Below are 17884 nucleotides of genomic sequence, written 5' to 3'. Positions count from 1 at the left end.
ATTCCCCTGGCTGAGGTGCGGATTCTGGCAGCCCCTGAGGCCCTGGTTCACACCACACAATAGAACCCAGAACCTATGTATATGGATACTATAAACCCTTAGCCAGTGGCAGCAGCTGATCTTAGAGCATAACCTACCTCCTTGGTCCCTTCGTGGCATCACAGTACATCAACAACATTAGTCTTCAGTGGATTTGTAGCAGTTTTTTCCATCACCTGGCTGGGCTACAACATCTTTTAAGTGTTTTTCATTGCCCATCAGGAGACCTCGTTTCCCATGGACCCCAGCACTTTGTGGATACCAGGGATATTATAAGAATCATACTGGACATGACAGGGTGTCAGGCGGAGTTTGCACGTATTTTCTGGACACACTATATAGCAAATGTACCTCTTAAGACAGCTTTGGAGGCTGTGGCTGTTCGAGTAAGGGTGTTTCAGGATATTACCATCTGCAGTGTTAATCTCCCTCCCAGTGGTGCCATATCTCAGACCATATTGTTTGCATTGGTTTCACAGCTCCCCCCACCTTTTCTAATCTTGGGTGATTTCAACACCTATAACCCTTTGTGGTATGGAACCATGATCACTGGCTACGGTAAAGACCTTGAAAACTTACTGGCACAACTTGACCTTTGCCTCTTGAATACTGGTACCCCCAGACACTTCAGTGTGGCACACAGAACTTTCTCAGCCATTTCCCTTTCCATTTGCAGCCCTTGCCTTCTCCCATTCATCCACTGGAGAATCCACGATGGCCTGTGTGGTAGTCACTGCTTCCCTCCCTCATCATCACTCCCCTGAATGCCTGCCCAGATGGGCTCTCAATAGTGCTCACTGCAGTGCTTTTGCCTCTGCTGTCACCCTTGGCTCTCGCAACACATTGAGATTTCAATGAGGTGGTCCAGTATACAACCGCAGCCATTATTTTGGTAGCTGATTCAGTGATCCCCTGTTCCTTGTGCCCTCCCGAACAGAAGACAGTACCTTGATGGTCATCAGAAATCGCAGAGGCCATTAGAGATCGTAGGCGGACTCTCCAATGCGCTAAGTAGCACCCGTCGATGGAGCACCTCATTTCCTTTAAGTGGCTCCGCGCCAGGGTCCGCCACCTCCTAAAACAATGGAAGCAGAAATGTTGGGAACAGTACATTTTCAGCCATTGGACTATGTTCCTCACTTTCTCAGTTTTGGGGTAAGATCAGACATCTCTATGGATACCAGACATGTGCAGGTGTACCAGGTATTACTTTGAATGACACTGTATACACTGACTCAGACACCATTGCTGAACATTTTGCTCTGCATTATGCTTGAGCCTCAGCATCTGAGAATTATCAACCTGCCTTTCATGTTCTAAAACAGTGGGTGGAGTGAGAACAATTATCTTTACCACCTGGAGCCATATAACACTCCATTCTGCGAGTGGAAATTCATCAATATCTTATCCCACTGCCCTGATGCAGCCTCAGGGCCAGACACATCCACAACCAAATGACCAAGCATCTACCAGTGGAGTGTCAGCATCATATCCTTGCCATCTTTAACTGCATTGGGAGCAAGGGTGAGTTGCCACCACAGTGGTGAGAAAGCATCATTGTTCCAGTGCTGAAACTGGGCAAGCACCCTGCAGAGAAACAATGGGTGGAGCGAAAGCAATTATCTTTTACTACACACCACCTGCAGCCATACAGTGCTCCATTCAGCAATTAGAAATTCATCAGTGTCCTAGCCGTTGCCCTGATGCAGCCCCAGGGCTGGACTGCATCCACAATCAAATGATCAAGCCACTACCAGTGGACTGCCAGCATCATGTCCTAGCCATTACTGATGATTTTATTTACCTGGAGTCTGCCATCCAAACAGCTTTTGGGCAACGGCACCGCCTTGTAGCCGTCTCCTTCGACCTGCAAAAGGCTTACAACAGCACGTGGCGACATCACATCCTTGCTACCTTACACAAGTGGGATCTCCGGGCTCTGCTCCTGATTTTTATCTGCAACTTCCTGTCATACTGTATATTGCAGGTTGAGTTCAAGGGTATGAAGTTCCACAGGACTCCGCTGAGTGTCCCTCTCTGAGTAGCCATCAGTGGTCTGGCAGTAGCTGTGGGGTCCTCGGTATCACCCTCCTTGTAGGCTGACGACTTTTGCCTCTACTGTTAACCCTCTAGTGTGCGTGTCGCTGAACATTGACTGCAAGGCGCCATGCGAAAGGTGAAGGCATGGGTCCTCACCAATGGCTTTCAGTTTTCAGCCACCACGACTTGCATCACGCACTTCCATCCACATCGTACCATTCACCCACAACCAGAACTTAACCTCAACATCCAACTACTCAATGTGGTGGAGACTTATCCTTATCGCTTTTTATGACTGGTCTTCGATTCTCTGTTGGTGTGGATTCCTCATCTTCACCAGCTTAAGTGACAGTGCTGGCTGCACCTTAATACACTTTGCTGCCTAAGTAACACCAGCTGGGGTGTAGATCATACTACCCTTCTGCAGCCTTACAAAAATTGCTGATACAGTCCTGTCATGATTATGGGAGTCTGACATATGGTTCAGAATTACCCTTAGCATTGCAGATACTGGATCCGATACACCACTTTGGGGCTCGACTTGCAATGGGAGCCTTTCGAATTAGCCCTGTGAACAGCTTACTTGTTGACGCTGGGGTCTTCACATTGCGGATCAGGTGCCAACAACAGCTTGTCAGTTATGCTATTCACATTCGCAACTCCCATAAACACCCAAACTACCATCTTATCTTACCAAACAAGGAAATCTATCTCCCACAAAAGTGGCCTGGATTAGGGATTATGATCGCAATCTGCACCCAGTTTGTCCTCTCTGACCTCCAGTTGTTTCCACCTCTCCTCTAGATCCACACATATGCACCTCTGTGGTGCATCCCTCGGCCAACAACAGCTTGTCAGTTATGCTATTCACATTCGCAACTCCCCTAAACACCCAAACTACCATCTTATCTTTCCAAACAAGGAAATCCATCTCCCACAACAGTGGCCCGGATTAAGGATTATGATCGCAATCTGCACGCAGTTTGTCCTCTCTGACCTCCAGTTGTTTCCACCTCTCCTCTAGATCCACACACATGCACCTCTGTGGTGCATCCCTCAGCCACAGACCCCAGGGTTCAGAAGTAGTCTATACTGATGGTTCAATGGTTGCTTGTCATATGCACTTTGCTTACACTCACATGGGACATACTGAACTGCATTCCTTGTCAGATAGCTGAAATGTATACACTGCGGAGTTCGTAGCCACCTCTCATGCTCTTGAGCATATCTGTTCCTGCGCCGGTGGATCCTTCCTCATCTGCAATGACTCCTTAAGCAGTTTGCAAGGTCTTGACCAGTTATCCTCACCATCCCTTGGTCATTGCTATCCAGGATTTCCTCTTTCCCCTTGAACAGTGTGGATGCTCTGTGATCATCTGGACCTCAGGCCATGTCGGGGTGCTGGGGAATGAACTCGCTGATAGCCTGCCCAAACTGGCTACCAGTAAACCGTCTCTTCACATTGGTATTCTGGATACAGACCTCCAGTCGGTATTGCAATGTCAAGTTTCAGGAATTTGGACAATGGAATGGCTTACTGTCAAGCAAAGTACAGGTGATAAAAGAGGCTACTAGTCTGTGGAGGTCGTCCATGCAGGCCTCTGGCAATGACTGCACTGTCCTTTGCCAGTTCTGCATCGGCTGTACCTGGTTGACTCATGGTCATCTTCTCCATTGCGAGGACCCACCCCACTGTTGTTGTGGTTCCAGTTTGACATTTTGCTGGGCTGTCCCAACCTAGCTGCCCTGTGGCAGACTCTTTAATCTCCCTGACTCGCTACCCCTGGTGTTAAGAGACGATGCGTCAGCAACTGACTAAGTTTTGCATTTTATTCGTTAAGGTGGCTTTTGCCACACTCTTTAATGGGGGCCACTTAACCTTATCAGCCCATTGAGGGGTTGGCAGAATGTTGTGTTGCCTCCACTGCTCAGATCAGGCTGTGACTGTCTGGGCTTGGTGGTCCAGCCCATCCTCATCCAACCTGCTCTTCTTCCCCCCTCTCGCATGCAATGTTAAACTTGTTCATCTTTTGTCTCTGTGTGCTTTTCTTGCATTGCCCGTGTTGCTAGTCTTTCGTAGGCAATTTCTGAGTGGAGTACATCTGGTAATTGGTGAGAGCTGGGGATGTATGTCCACTCATTGCATTCTGCTTTCAGGGGCTTCTGGCTGCTCCCTAGATGGGGCACCTTGCCTGCCTTTCTTCCTCTGTCTTCCTTTCTTGTTTTTGTCCCTTATCTCTGCTTCATTGATCGTTGGTAGACCTTGGAGTTTTCTTCCCCTGAGTTTTGCGCACTAGGCTCTGTGATCTACAGTCATATACACCTGTTTGTTTGAGAAAAAGGGGCTGATGACCTAGTAGTTTGGTCCCTTTTATCATCCAGCCAACCAACCAACCATTTCTGTCCTGCGAGAAACACGAGCCATGCATTCCTGTCATTGTACTGTATTCTATTCTGACCCAGAACTCCACTTGGGTACCCAGCACTTGGACATTGTCGCAGTCCCAGTTTTTGGAAGTTCTCTTTTATAAAAAGCTGACATAGATGCCCCGTCTTTGTGAACTAAAGACTAGCAGCATGTGAAAGCTTAATGTTTCTGCTTTCTTGCCCACACCTCTTGGGGTGCAGACCACACTGCTTTCCTCCATATTCATTAGGCTGTAGTCTTATGCTAAGGGACTGTGGTTGCCAGGTGTTTAGTGGCATCTTCAGCTCTGAAATTCTTGAACCCAGTCTGTCATCATGGAGTAAGACTGAACACTTGCTCCACTCTAGTCCTGAAGTGGGAGATTTTCTCTGCTCAGTTTCAATGACATCAACTCTTCCTCACTTATGTAGTCACTGCCCACCAATTTGCTAATAATCAAACTTGTCAATTCTTTTTGCATACCTGGGGCGTCGACTCCCTGCTGTTCACTTTCAGATAGAATTACTTGAAATGTGCCTGGACTCCCTTTGCCAGGCAAGATCTCCCCTGAATCTCATCAAAATGTGCTCCACATGTTTTCCAGTAAAAACCCCACCTTTCTTATAATCAAACCACGAAGTAGGACCAATCTATTTCATGGTTGTAACATTTCGAATCCACAGTGTTCTGTAGCCTTCATGAAGTTGATGAAACACACACACACAAGCATACGCCAGTTGTGTGTGTGTGTGTGTGTGTGTGTGTGTGTGTGTGTGTGTCATTCATCAAGATCCTGAAGTTTGTTGCCTCTTAACCTTGGACATCTGTTTGTTGGGAGTATCAAGTAGCTACCATCATTTTCACTGGCAGCTGTAGAACCACGGATATGATTGGATATCCTTCTACATCTCCGCCAGTCACAATCAATATTTGTTTCTGGGAACATTTATTGTTTTAGAAAATTAAGAGTTTTGGTAATAAGATAGATGCCCCTCGACCATGTTTTAATTTGTAAGCTGGCCACGGTGGCTGAGCGGTTCTAGGCGCTCCAGTCCGGAACCATGTGACTGCTACGGTCACAGGTTCGAACCCTGTCTCAGATGTGGATGTGTGTGATGTCCTTAGGTTAGTTAGGTTTAAGTAGTTCTAAGTTCTAAGGGACTGATGACCTCTGATGTTAAGTCCCATAGTGCTCAGAGCCATTTGAACCATTTTTAATTTGTAGTGACCTATGTAAGCAGTCTCCATGCTACTGATCAGTGTTACTGTTGCCACCCTGTGATATCTGCTGTGATATCTGCTGTTCATGGCCTTTCTCTCTGACATTATTTATACAGCCTGCTCAGTTGTCTTTTCTGGGTCACAAGTCGTATGGGTATTCCAGGTGTTAGAACTGACAAATCTGGCTAGAGAAATGATTACTCACTCAAAATTTGCTATGAGGTCCCAAATGGATGCAAATAAGACCTTTCCTCATTCAGAGATGGAACAAAGTATGGTGGGCGATTACCCTCTCTGATAATCTGTGCATTATCAAGGGGATACTGGCACGTGGTCTTTTCTTACAGTTACTCCTGGAAGGAATCCATCATCCTGTGTCACTTCCACATCGATCATACCAGTTTAGCCCACAGTTTTATCTTATGCAACAAGCAGCTCTCATGTTTTGGTTGCAGAACTTTACAATGCAGCTCACGTCCTGGCATAATGCTGTCTCCTCCTGGCTCTCCATGTTGAACATGGTCTACAGGATTCTTTGTCTCTAGTATCAGCAGATGACTCATACATGGTTGAACTGATTCTCAGTGGAAGTATATTTTATTTTCATGTATAAGATTTTCAGCTACTTTTGGGGCATGACTTGGGTGGTTTGGCGTTTGGATTGGGATGTGTCTTACCACATACCTGGTCTGGGAGATCTTATCCCTACCTTCATTTCCAACTGTCCCAGTCATCCCCTTTTCTTTGTTTTAATTGCTTTTAGATGTGGATAGCCCCTTTTTCTGCCACAGTCTATTTTCCATTTTAGGGATAGCACCATTGACTAAAACAGATCCAAGGTGGGATGGGTGTGGAAGTACGGTCCCTGTCGGATGCAGAGCCCCACCCACCTGTTCACCTATTTTCTCTCAAAATGTTTTATTACTGTTGGTCCAGCTGATGCCCATTACATTTTTAGCTTTCTCACTTTCACTGTTGTGAATCTCCTAGCTAGAAGGCATCCTTTACCCCGTAACTGTCTCAACCCTTAATCAGGTTAGTGGGTGGGGTTTCTTCTGCTACAAATGAGCCCTGGAAAATCCCTCATCTGCGCTGACCCACTTACTAGCCTGATCCATATACTAACACTTCTTCATAAGCTATTTCTCAGTCTGGCATTAATATTGCTTCTAATACCTTGGTTTTATCACTCTTCTACTTTCATGATCTGATAAAATTTCAGGCGGCTGTCACGAACTCCAGATGAACTACCTCTTGAAAGAGGGATTTGACTTTGATTTTTAGTCAATTAATCCCTATCCAAACATTGTTTCTCCTCTCTCTCTCTCTCTCTCTCTCTCTTCCCAAATGAAAATTATCTATTGTTCATTCTATTGTCCACTTATATCCTGAGCAGTCATCATGTACGTATGTACCATTCGTAACAGCAGATGTTTCCATTATTTTCATTTGATAATTTTCATTCATATGTAGCTTTTGCCATTAAAAAACATAATCAGATTCATTGCTGACAGTGGATTGTATACACATGTTTAAAATAAAATTGAGAGTCAGTGCCTAGAAGATTACTTTCTGAAAAATTCTAATAAAATTTGTTTTCTTCATTATTTACAAGGATACAGATGATGCACCAATATCACCAGAGGATACAAGTACCAATGACAATGCAGATTCTGAATCTAATACAGAAACACAAAAAGAAGGTGCTTCTGCTCCCAAGAAAATAAAAACAGAGCGTGCAAGTCCCCAGCCACAGCCAGAATCACAAAAACAGCAAGAAATAAGTAACATTGTAAGTATTAAATGTTAAGATTTTTTAGAACGCTAACATATTTAGAAATAACAGTTTTCAAAGACAGAGTTTTAGCCCTTTTAATGTGTACTGTCAAGTGTAAACTAACGTGCAATTTTACAGTTAATTGTAAAACTAGGTAAAATACAACATTCAACAAAATCTAAATTATTAGTGTAGGAAATAATTTTTATTTGTAGAAAATATATTTTGCTACAGCAGTACGTGCAGACTGCATTATTAACCACATATTTTCAGAAGGGAGTATTTCTGTAGATTTTAGAAGAAAGAAATTAAAACACTGATTTCAGTTTATGTTAACACTTTTTATTCGCATGCTCTTAAAAATCTTACTTACATTAGAAAACAAATTTCAGTAAATTCTCTAAGCAGTCTTTTCCATTTTTCTGTTGGCCTTGTACTTTAGTCATTCTCCAAATTGACTAAATTACTTAAAAATTAATGAGATAGTTGCACTCATGCAGGAGGTTAGTTAGTCAACTCACTTGACGAAGCTTGAACTTCACAAAATTCTTTGCTGATGGAAACAGAACAATGGTGAAATCCTGCAAACCAATTGTAAATTGCCTTTTTTATTTTATTTTTAAGGGTGTTAGTTTGTTACCACAGGTTGAGCGAAATGATTAAAGGCATTGGTGTTCACTTAGGCCTTTATGTGAACTGTTATAAGGCTCCAGTGAAAACTTTAAAGTGAAGTTTCCATTTTTTCACCCCACTGTTTTTTAAATGCTCACTGCAAGCAAACTACTTGGTCAGATTCTAAACATCCATTATTTTAACAATAACAAATGACAAATTGTAAAACACTGTTATTGTCATGTCTTAATAATGCCAGCTTGTGGTGCTTTGTAAACTTAAAAGAGGTGACCTTCACAATTGTTGTATCAGGACATTACTGTCTGTATTACATTCGGCTTCCTCTCAGATTTCATCGTGGAAATGACATTTTTACAAGATACACTATGTGATCAAAAGTTCCGGACACCTGGCTGGAAATGACTTAAAAGTTCGTGGCACCCTCCATCGGTAATGCTGGAATTCAATATGGTGTTGGTCCAACCCTTAGCCTTGATGACAGCTTCCAATCTTGCAGGCATACGTTCAGTCAGGTGCTGGAAGGTTTCTTGGGGAATAGCAGCCTATTCCTCATGGGGTGCTGCACTGAGAAGAGGTATCAAATGTTGGTTGTTGAGGCCTGGCGTGAAGTCAGCATTTCAAAACATCGCAAAGATGTTCTCTAGGATTCCGGTCAGGACTCTGTGCAGGCCAGGATGTTATTGTCATGTAACCACTCCGCTACAGGCTGTGCATTATGAACAGGTGCTCGATCGTGTTGAAAATGCAGTCACTATCCCCAAATTACTCTTCAACATTGGGAAGCAAGAAGGTGCTTAAAACATCCATGTAGGCCTGTGCTGTGATAGTGCCATGCAGAACAACAAGGGATGCAAGCCCTCTCCATGAAAAACATAACCACACCATAACACCACTGCTTCTGAATTTTACTGTTGGCAGAACACATGCTGGCAGATGACGTTTACCGGGCATTCGCCATACCCACACCCTGCCATCGGATCGCCACATTGTGTACCGTGATTCGTCACTCAACACAACGTTTTTCCACTGTTCAATCGCCCCCTGCAGGCCCAGGGGCTAGAATAGGCCCGAGGTATTCCTGCCTGTCGTAAGAGGCGACTAGAAGGAGTCTCACACCTTTCGGCCTTTATGTGATGGTCCCCTGTAAGGTTTGACCTCCATTTTTCAAATTTTTCCCGAAAAGCAAGCCAATTGGGAAAGGGCGCTTTACATGGTTCATCGTGTCCATCGTGCATTGAGATCTTTAGCCCACTTTCTCGTCGTGGCATTGCAGTCCCACTCATCCTCCATCTCTTGAGCGAGGACACCTTCCTGGGTGCATTTTCCTCCACCCACTATGCAGTGTCGTTTTCTGCACTGACGATGAACAGGGAATTCTTTGCACCTCATATCCAACACTGTAGCCAGACCGTTGTGGTGGGGCCGTCATGTACGCTGTTGGTTGTAGCTCCCTGACTACACATGGATCGCTCTGCTGATGCCTGTGCCTTTAACTCCCTCCATATGCCAAGGAGTAGATGCCTGTCACCCAGGTCATCAGGACTCCCGGCAATGACCATCATGCCAGGTGGCCTTTGCTGCAGCTGGGTGGTGCCTGTCGAGAAGGCCCCTGGTCGGATTGGGTGGTGTCAGGGGGGATGACGCGCGATGGAAATTGTTACATCATCACTTGCTGGTGATCAACCGCCAGCAGTCTCTAAGCATTCCAAGTCTCAGTACAATGCAAGGAAGTATGATCCCAAATCGATCCCTTCCTCTGGCCACACCATGGGAGGAATGCCAGGTTAAGGATGGCAGCGAACTTTATTCGCCCGAGAGCTGATGGAGACTCCTTTGTATTGATGAAGCATCAGTTTTTTGTAGAGAATTTAGAGGACAAGTTTGGGGAAGAGGAGGGCTTGTCCACAATGCAGTCAGGGTCAGTTTTGATAAAAACGGCGTCCTCTGCCCAGTCACGGACTTTACTCACTTGTGACAAGCTGGGGGTTGTTTCCGTTACCATCACACACCTCATAAAAGCTTAAATATGGTCCAGGGTATTATATTCCACAGGGACTTTCTTTTGCAGTCTGATGATGAGCTACATACTGACTTAGAGCAATGAGGAGTTCATTTCATCGGGCGCATCCATCGAGGTCCAAGGAATATCAGTTGCCACCAGTGCTCTCAGAGCCGGAAGACTGCACCTGCCCCCTTGATAGTGAGGGCACTTCCCTCCCAGTTGCTCTCGCACCACCTACCTCGTGAGCACTGTCCCCCCCTACCATCTGGGACACCAGTCCCCAATTCTCAGCCGGAGAAGCATAATTCTTCTTCGGCTCCTCTCCCTAGGAAGGAGTCCCTTGGGTCACTCTCCTCCCAGCTTTCTGCTAGTGGGAAAGATGACACCCATCAGTGGCTGAAGTGCCCAAAAGAAGCTGTTTGTAGGGTTTCACGATCATCCTCAGACTCGGAAACTGAATCAGTGAAGCCCTCCCAGCCAGAGAAACCCAAGGATCAGCGAGAGAAATCCAGAAAGAGGACCTCCCAAGACCAAGGGAATTGTGGTGGCACCCACACCACCACTGCCTACAAGCTCTGCGTCTGAGGATGAGGTGAAAATTCTGGCATCCACTGAGGACCTAGATCTCGCCAGACCCTCAGATGCAATGGATATAGCCTGTTCAGGAAATAAGTCAGTGGCAGCAGGTGACCCTGAGGTGTAGACTGCCTCGTTGTTTCATGCATTCCCAGTGTCACGATCACATCATCCTCCAGTGGAATTGGGGTGGTTTTTTCCACCGCCTGGCTGAGCTACGGCAACTGTTAAGCTTCACATCTGCTTTGCCTTCCAGGAAACATGGTTCCCGGCAATGCAGACCTCTGCCCTTCATGGCTATAGGGGATATTACAAGAACCATAGTGAATATAATAGAGTGTCAGGTGAAGTTTGCGTTTATGTCCTGAACTCAGTATGTAATGAACCTGTGCCCTTTCAAACTCCTCTTGAAGCTGTGGCTGCCAGGATATGAATGATGCAGGAAATAACTGTCTGCAACTTATATCTCCCTCCAGATGATTGATCAACTCCTTCAACCTTTCCTACTTTTGGGAGATTTTAATGCCCATAACCCCTTGTGGGGTAGCACGATGCTTACTGGCCGTGGCAGAGATGTCAAAAATTTACTGTCCCAACTCAACCTCTGCCTCTTAAATACTGGGGCCGCCACACATTTCAGTATAGCTCATGGTAGTCACTTGGCCATTGATTTATCAATTTGCAGCCCAGGACTTCTCCAATCTATCCACTGGAGAGCACATGATGGTCTGTGTGGTGGTGACCACTTCCCCATCTTCCTGTCACTGCCCCGACGTCATGTCCATGGACGCCTACCCAGATGGCCTTGAAACAAGGCAGACTGGATAGCCTTCAACTATGCTGTCACTGTTGAATCTCCATCACTTGGTTCCATCTATGTTGTGATTGAGCAGGTCACTACAATGATACTTTCTGCGGTGGAAAACGCAATCCCTCTTTCTCTAGGGTGCCCCCGGAGAAAGATAGTCCCTTGGCGGTCGCCGGAAGTCGCTGAGGCAATGAGAGAGCGTCGGTGAGCTCTACAGTGACATAAGCGGCACCCTTCCCTAGAGCACCAAATAGCCTTTAAGCGTCTCTGTGCTCGCATTCACCTGCTTATAAAACGATGAAAACAGGAGTGTTGGGAGAGGTATGTGTCGACCATTGAGTGTCATATGTCACCTTCCCAAGTCTGGAGGAAGATTAGACGTCTTTTTGGGTACCAGACCCCAACAGGTGTCGCTGGCATTAACATCAGTGGCACACTCTCTAACGACGCAAACGCTCTAAGCTCTTGCCTTGTGTCAGAGAACTAACCCCCAGCCTTTCGCACCCTCAAACAGCGGATGGAAAGGAAAGTCCTCTTGTTCACTACACGTCACAGTGAACTGTATAACGCCCCATTCACATTGCCCTGACTCAGCTCCTGGGCCGGATCAGATCCACAGTCAGATGATTAAACACCTGTCATCTGACTGCAAGCGATATCTCCTCATCATTTGCAACCAGATCTGGTGCGACGGCGTCTTTCCATCGCAATGGCTGGAGAGCACCATCATTCTGGTGCTAAAACCTGGTAAAAATCCGCTTGCTGTGGATAACTATTGGCCAATCAGCCTTACCAGCATTCTCTGTAAACTGCTGGAACATATGGTGTGTCGGCGGTTGGATTGGGTACTGGAGTTAGGTGGCCTACTGGCTCTATGTCAGGGCGGCTTCTACCAGGTTCGCTCTACCACTGATAATCTTGTCCCCCCCGAGTCTGCCATCCGAACAGCCTTTTCCAGGTGCCAACATCTGGTTGCCGTCTTTTTTTGACTTACATATAGCATACAACATGACCTGGTACACCATATCCTTGCCACATTGTATGAGTGGGGTCTCCTGGGCCCACTCCTGATTTTTATCCAAAACTTCCTGTCGCTCCATACTTTCCATGTCCAAGTTGGTGCCTCCCGTAGTTCCCCCCGTATCCAGGAGAATAGAGTCCCGCAGGGCTCTGTATTGACTGTGTCTATTTTTAGTGGCCATTAATGGCCTAACAGCAGCTGTAGAGCTGTCAGTCTCCCCTTATTTGAATGCAGATGACTTCTGCATTTCTAATTGCTCCTCCAGTACTGGAGTTGCTGAGAGGTGCCTACAGGGAGCCATTCACAAGGCGCAGTCATGGGCCCTAGCCCACGGCTTCCAGTTTTCAGCTGCGAAGTCGTGTGTCATGCATTTCTGTCAGCGTTGTACCATTCATACAGAACCTGGTATCTTAATGTCAATCCACTCACTGTAGTGGAGACATATCGATTCTTAGGACTGGTTTTTGATGCCCGATTGACTTGGCTACCTCACCTTCATTAGCTTAAGCGGGAGTGGTGGTAGCACATGAATGCTCTCCGCTGCCTGAGCAGCACCAACTGGTGTGCAGATCGCTCTACACTGCTGCAGCTGAACAGAACCCTTGTTCAATCCCGCCTTGACTATGGGAGTCTGGTTTACAGTTCGGCAGTGCCCTCAGAGTTGCGTTTACTCAACCCAGTGCACCACTGTGGTGTTTACCTAGCGACGGGAGTTTTTAGAACAAGTCCGGTCACCAGTGTCCTGGTGATGGCCGGAGTTCCTCCATTGCGGATCCGACATGCACAATTACTCACCAGTTATGTTGCACACATTCATAGTTCTCCTGAGCTTCCGGATTACCATCTCCTTTTCCCACCCGCAGCAGTTCATCTCCCACATCGGCGGCTCAGGTCAGGGCTCTCGATTTCGGTTCGCGTGCAGTCCCTTCTCTCCGAACTGTAGTCCTTCCCTTTAACACCTCTACTTGAGGTCCATTCACATACACCTCCATGGTGTACACCTCAGCTGAAGCTTCATCTGGACCTTTTGCATGGCCCTAAGGACTCCGATAACCCTGCCGCTCTCCGCTGTCACTTCCTCTTGATTCTTGATGTGTTCTGGGTCTATGAAGTTGTTTACACCGAAGGCTCGATGGCTGATGGTAATGTTGGCTTCGACTATGTCCGCAGAGGCCATATTGACCTGCATTCCTTGCCCGCTGGCTGCAGTGTATTCACTGCAGAGCTTGTCGCAATATCTTGTGCACTACAGTACATCCATTCCTGTTCTGGTGAGTCCTTTCCCCTCTGTTCTGACTCCCTGAGCAACTTAAACCTATCGACCAGTGCTACTCTCACCATCCTTTGGTAGTGATCATGCAGGAGTCTGTCTCTGTTCTGGAACGGTTCAGTTGTTCAGTGGTGTTTGTGTGGACCCCAGTACACATTGGAATCCCAGGCAACGAACTTGCTGACAGGCTGGCCAAACAGGCTATGTGGAAACCGGTCCTGGAGATGAGCATCTCTGAAACTGATGTGCGTTCTGCCTTACGCTGCAAGGTTTTTTGGCTTTGGGAGACAGAGTGGCATAACAGTATGCACAACAAACTGCATGTCATTAAGGAGACTGTGAATGTGTGAAAGTCTTCCCTGTGGGCTTCTCGCAGGGAATCAGTTGTCCTTTGTCGGCTCCGCATTGGCCGTACGTGGCTCACACATGGTTACCTCCTCTGTCGCGAGGACCCACCTCAGTGTCGCTGTGGCTCCCAAATGACAGTTGTCCACCGCTTGCTGGACTGCCCACTTTTGGCCACTCTGCAGCGGACTTTTAACTTTCCCAGCACCCTACCTTCGGTGTTGGGTGACAATGCCTCAACAGCAACTTTAGTTTTACGTATTATTTGTGAGGGTGGGTTCTATCATTTGATCTAAGTTTTAGCACATGTCCTTTGTTCCTCTGAGTCCTCCACCCTAAGGCTTTTATGGTGGAGATTTTAGTGTATTGCAGAGTGGCTGGCTGCTCCTTTTTTATTCTCATGGTCAGCCAGCCATGGTCATCTGCTTTCTTGTTTTTAAGCTCTTCTCCCTATTTCTTGCATCTCTCTGTGGTTTTCTTGTCCTGTTTTGTCCATGGTAGTGTGTGTTGTCCTTCTGTCATTCTTCTGGTTCTTCCTTTCTCATATTATTGTGGCGTACGTCTTCTTTGTTTTCTTCTTTCCCTTGGATAATTGGATAATTGTTCTACTGAGAACAAGGAACCGATGACCTCACAGTTTGTTTCCTCCCCTCCCCCCCTCCCCTTTTAAACCAACCAACCAACACCTGTTCAGTCATCCAATGTTTACACTCCTTACAACAAGCGAGGCGTCGTTTGGCATTTACCGGCATGATGTGTGGCTTATGAGCAGCTGCTCGACCATGAAATCCGAGTTTTCTTTGTCATAGTACTTGCAATGGATCTTGAAGCAGTTTGAAATTTATGTGTGATGTTCTGGATAGATGTCTGCCTATTACACTTTACGACCATCTTCAACTGTCAGCAGTCTCTGTCAGTCAACAGACGAGGTCGGCCTGTACGCTTTTGTGTTGTACAGTGGACCTAGGAATGTTTAGGAGTGTGTAAATCTCGTGTACAGGCGTAAGACACAAGTGACACCCAATCACCTGACCATGTTCAAAGTCCGTGAGTTCCGTGGAGCACTCTATTCTGCTCTCTCAAGATGTCTAATGACTATTGAGGTCGCTGATATGGAGTACCTGGCAGTAGGTGGCAGCGTAATGCACGTAATATGAAAAACGTATGTTTTTGGGCGGTGTGTGGATACTTTTGATCACATAGTGTATTACTTACAATGTTTTAACATGTGTTTGTGCCTGTGTATTATGTCTAACTTGACAATAATTTTTATCTTCATCTCACATTTTTAGATGAATTCTCTAAAAGGAATTGGCGAGCTCATAACATCTTTACCTCAGAGCAAGTTGAACTCTCCTGGTTGTTTCCTGTACAATCAAGGTATGATATAATCTGCACTAGTGCTTTCCACATCACTGTGAAATGTGTGGTAAATAATGGTTGATAGCCGAACATGTAATGGACATGTAATAAATGTTTTCTTACATACTGTGGTATATTTTTAATTAATCTGTACTTCGTGATTACTCTACAATTATTTCACAAGCGTTGCAAAATATTCCTCACTGAAATATGGTTGTTAAAATTTTGTATTGACTTTTTGTGAGTGTGTTTTCAAGTGAGTTTGGTTCATATGGTTCAGCATTATGTATGTGCAAATCTTACATATGCTCCAGTCAGATTGTTCTTAGTAGCAACATGTCTCCTTATTAAGTCAAGTAGTGTCCAGTCAACAACAATTTAAAGAAACTTTGATAGCAGTAATGGAAGGAATGGGCTGGCTGTGTTCTGGCTGGCAAAATTGTGTGTGCACAGTAGATAAGACCATGTAACTTCCCGCTAAATTATAGGAGGATTAGTCTTCTTCAAAAACAAATGGGGGAAATACTCTCTTTTTACATAATTACCAAGAGATCAGTTCTTCAATGTGGATGATCCAGTTATTTAATGATATTTATGGAGAATTATCTTTAACCTTCCACTAACAGAATTTTATTTTTCTTCAAATTCCTCTTGTGTATCCTATTCATCTCTGATACTTAGGTTGTAAATGATTTCTTCCTCCACCTTCTATCTACACCTTTCTGTTTGATCCTTTCCCTCCTCTTATGTTGTCTTTTTAACATTAGAAGAAAGGAACCCTAAGGGAGGTACTCGCACGTTCCCATTGAGAACCGTCAGTGGCCTTTGTTTCCAAGGTACAACTTGCCAGTGCATTCTCTTCATTTCTATCAACCATGTGGCACGCATGGATAATGGAATTTGGAGGTCACTGTCCACAAAAGGCAGGTGTCCAATGTGAATTCTTGGCATGTGACATGTTTTTTAATTATCAAATAAATCAGCACTATGTATAGTATGCCAACAGTAAAAGAATTTTTATCATAACTATTGTAATTATTTTGTGTTTATTTGTTCTTGGGTCATATTTACAAACTTTTCCTCAGAATTCTGTATGGTAGGATTACACAACACGTAGAACAAAAATTTGTTATTTAGTTAGGTTTTTCTGTGTAATTGACTTATTATTTCTATTCAATAATTCCTCTGTGGCATAGAAAGAGCTGTTATGGAGCAACATCTTTAATCTTCATTTGAAAACGTTCCTGCATATTTTGTCCCTTTCTGTGCCAAAGCTACCTTCATTAAAGAGTTATGCAGATTATTTTTCCTTCTAGTGTTATACTTGTGAATATCTTTGTTACTCTTATACTCGGCTGAATTATTTACATCAAATTTCATAAGTTAATAAATGTACTGGGAGGCTGTGGTTAATATTTGCAGCCGATACCTGTAGGATGTATGTCTGTGAACCTCACTCATAATTTTAAGTAAATGAATACCAGGGAAGCTTCAGACTGTAGAAAAACTATGCAAAACAAAGTGTAATTTTAAAATTAACCTTGAAATATTATAGGACACAAAACAAGTTGCTTGTAATAAACTTTGTAAATTTTCATTTTAAAATTAGTCATGGAATATTATAGGAAACAATACAGGTCATGTGTACTAACCTTTGTAGATTTTGAGAAGTCATATGACTATTCATAGACCTTCAGTATTGAGAAATCTTCAGAAATTTTGCACTTGACCAAAATAATTAGTTAACCTGATAGAACACACCTGAACAACAAGAAAGCTAATATAAAATTCAGAGTAGAATTGTTAGTCATTTGTCCTAAAAACAGCTTTTGACAGACACTGCTTGCACCACTGATGTTAAACTGCACACTGGACTGGATTGTGAGAGACTTCTACAATGCTATCCCAAAGATCATCAAAATTGGAACATCCAAAGTTAACATATATTTATAAACTTCCCAAAATTCACTGATGACCTTGCTCTCCTGTCCAACAATTCAGGAAACCTGAGAAGATGTTTTTCACTATAGAAAACAGGCCTCAGAATGTTCTTGCAAAAACAGGAATTATGTTAACTGTCAACCTACCACTAGTAAACAAAATCACAGTAGAAGAGGAAGTCAAAATCATTGAAAAATTTGAATGTGACCTCAACAAAATACCTACATGGCACAATAGAATAATCCAACTGACAAAGCATATTACCAAGAGTACATAAAATAACAACAGAATCTGAAATAGCCACAAAATTAAAACTGTTGCACAGCCAAAAACTACATGTGCCAGTGAAACCATTCTGAAAAAAATTAATACTGCAAAAATAGACAGAATAGTCAAAATATAAAGAGAAATAATCAGAACAGACATAAACAAAAACTGTCAA

General features: G+C 44.5%; 1 protein-coding gene across 1 annotated transcript in view; it reads left to right on the top strand.

The window, feature by feature from the left end:
• LOC124796139 (broad-complex core protein isoforms 1/2/3/4/5-like) overlaps window positions 1–17884 on the top strand; it is an 85970-nt gene that overhangs the window by 65668 nt on the left and 2418 nt on the right. Inside the window, exons 4-5 of the mRNA XM_047260231.1 lie at window positions 7323–7499; window positions 15432–15519. Coding sequence (XP_047116187.1) covers window positions 7323–7499; window positions 15432–15519 — 265 coding nt within the window. The remainder of the gene's footprint in view (window positions 1–7322; window positions 7500–15431; window positions 15520–17884) is intronic.

Source organism: Schistocerca piceifrons, chromosome 4 (assembly GCF_021461385.2).
Source record: "Schistocerca piceifrons isolate TAMUIC-IGC-003096 chromosome 4, iqSchPice1.1, whole genome shotgun sequence".
Lineage (NCBI taxonomy): Eukaryota > Metazoa > Arthropoda > Insecta > Orthoptera > Acrididae > Schistocerca > Schistocerca piceifrons.
Note: the sequence above shows the minus strand (reverse complement) of the source record. Positions and strands in the feature narration are given on the sequence as shown.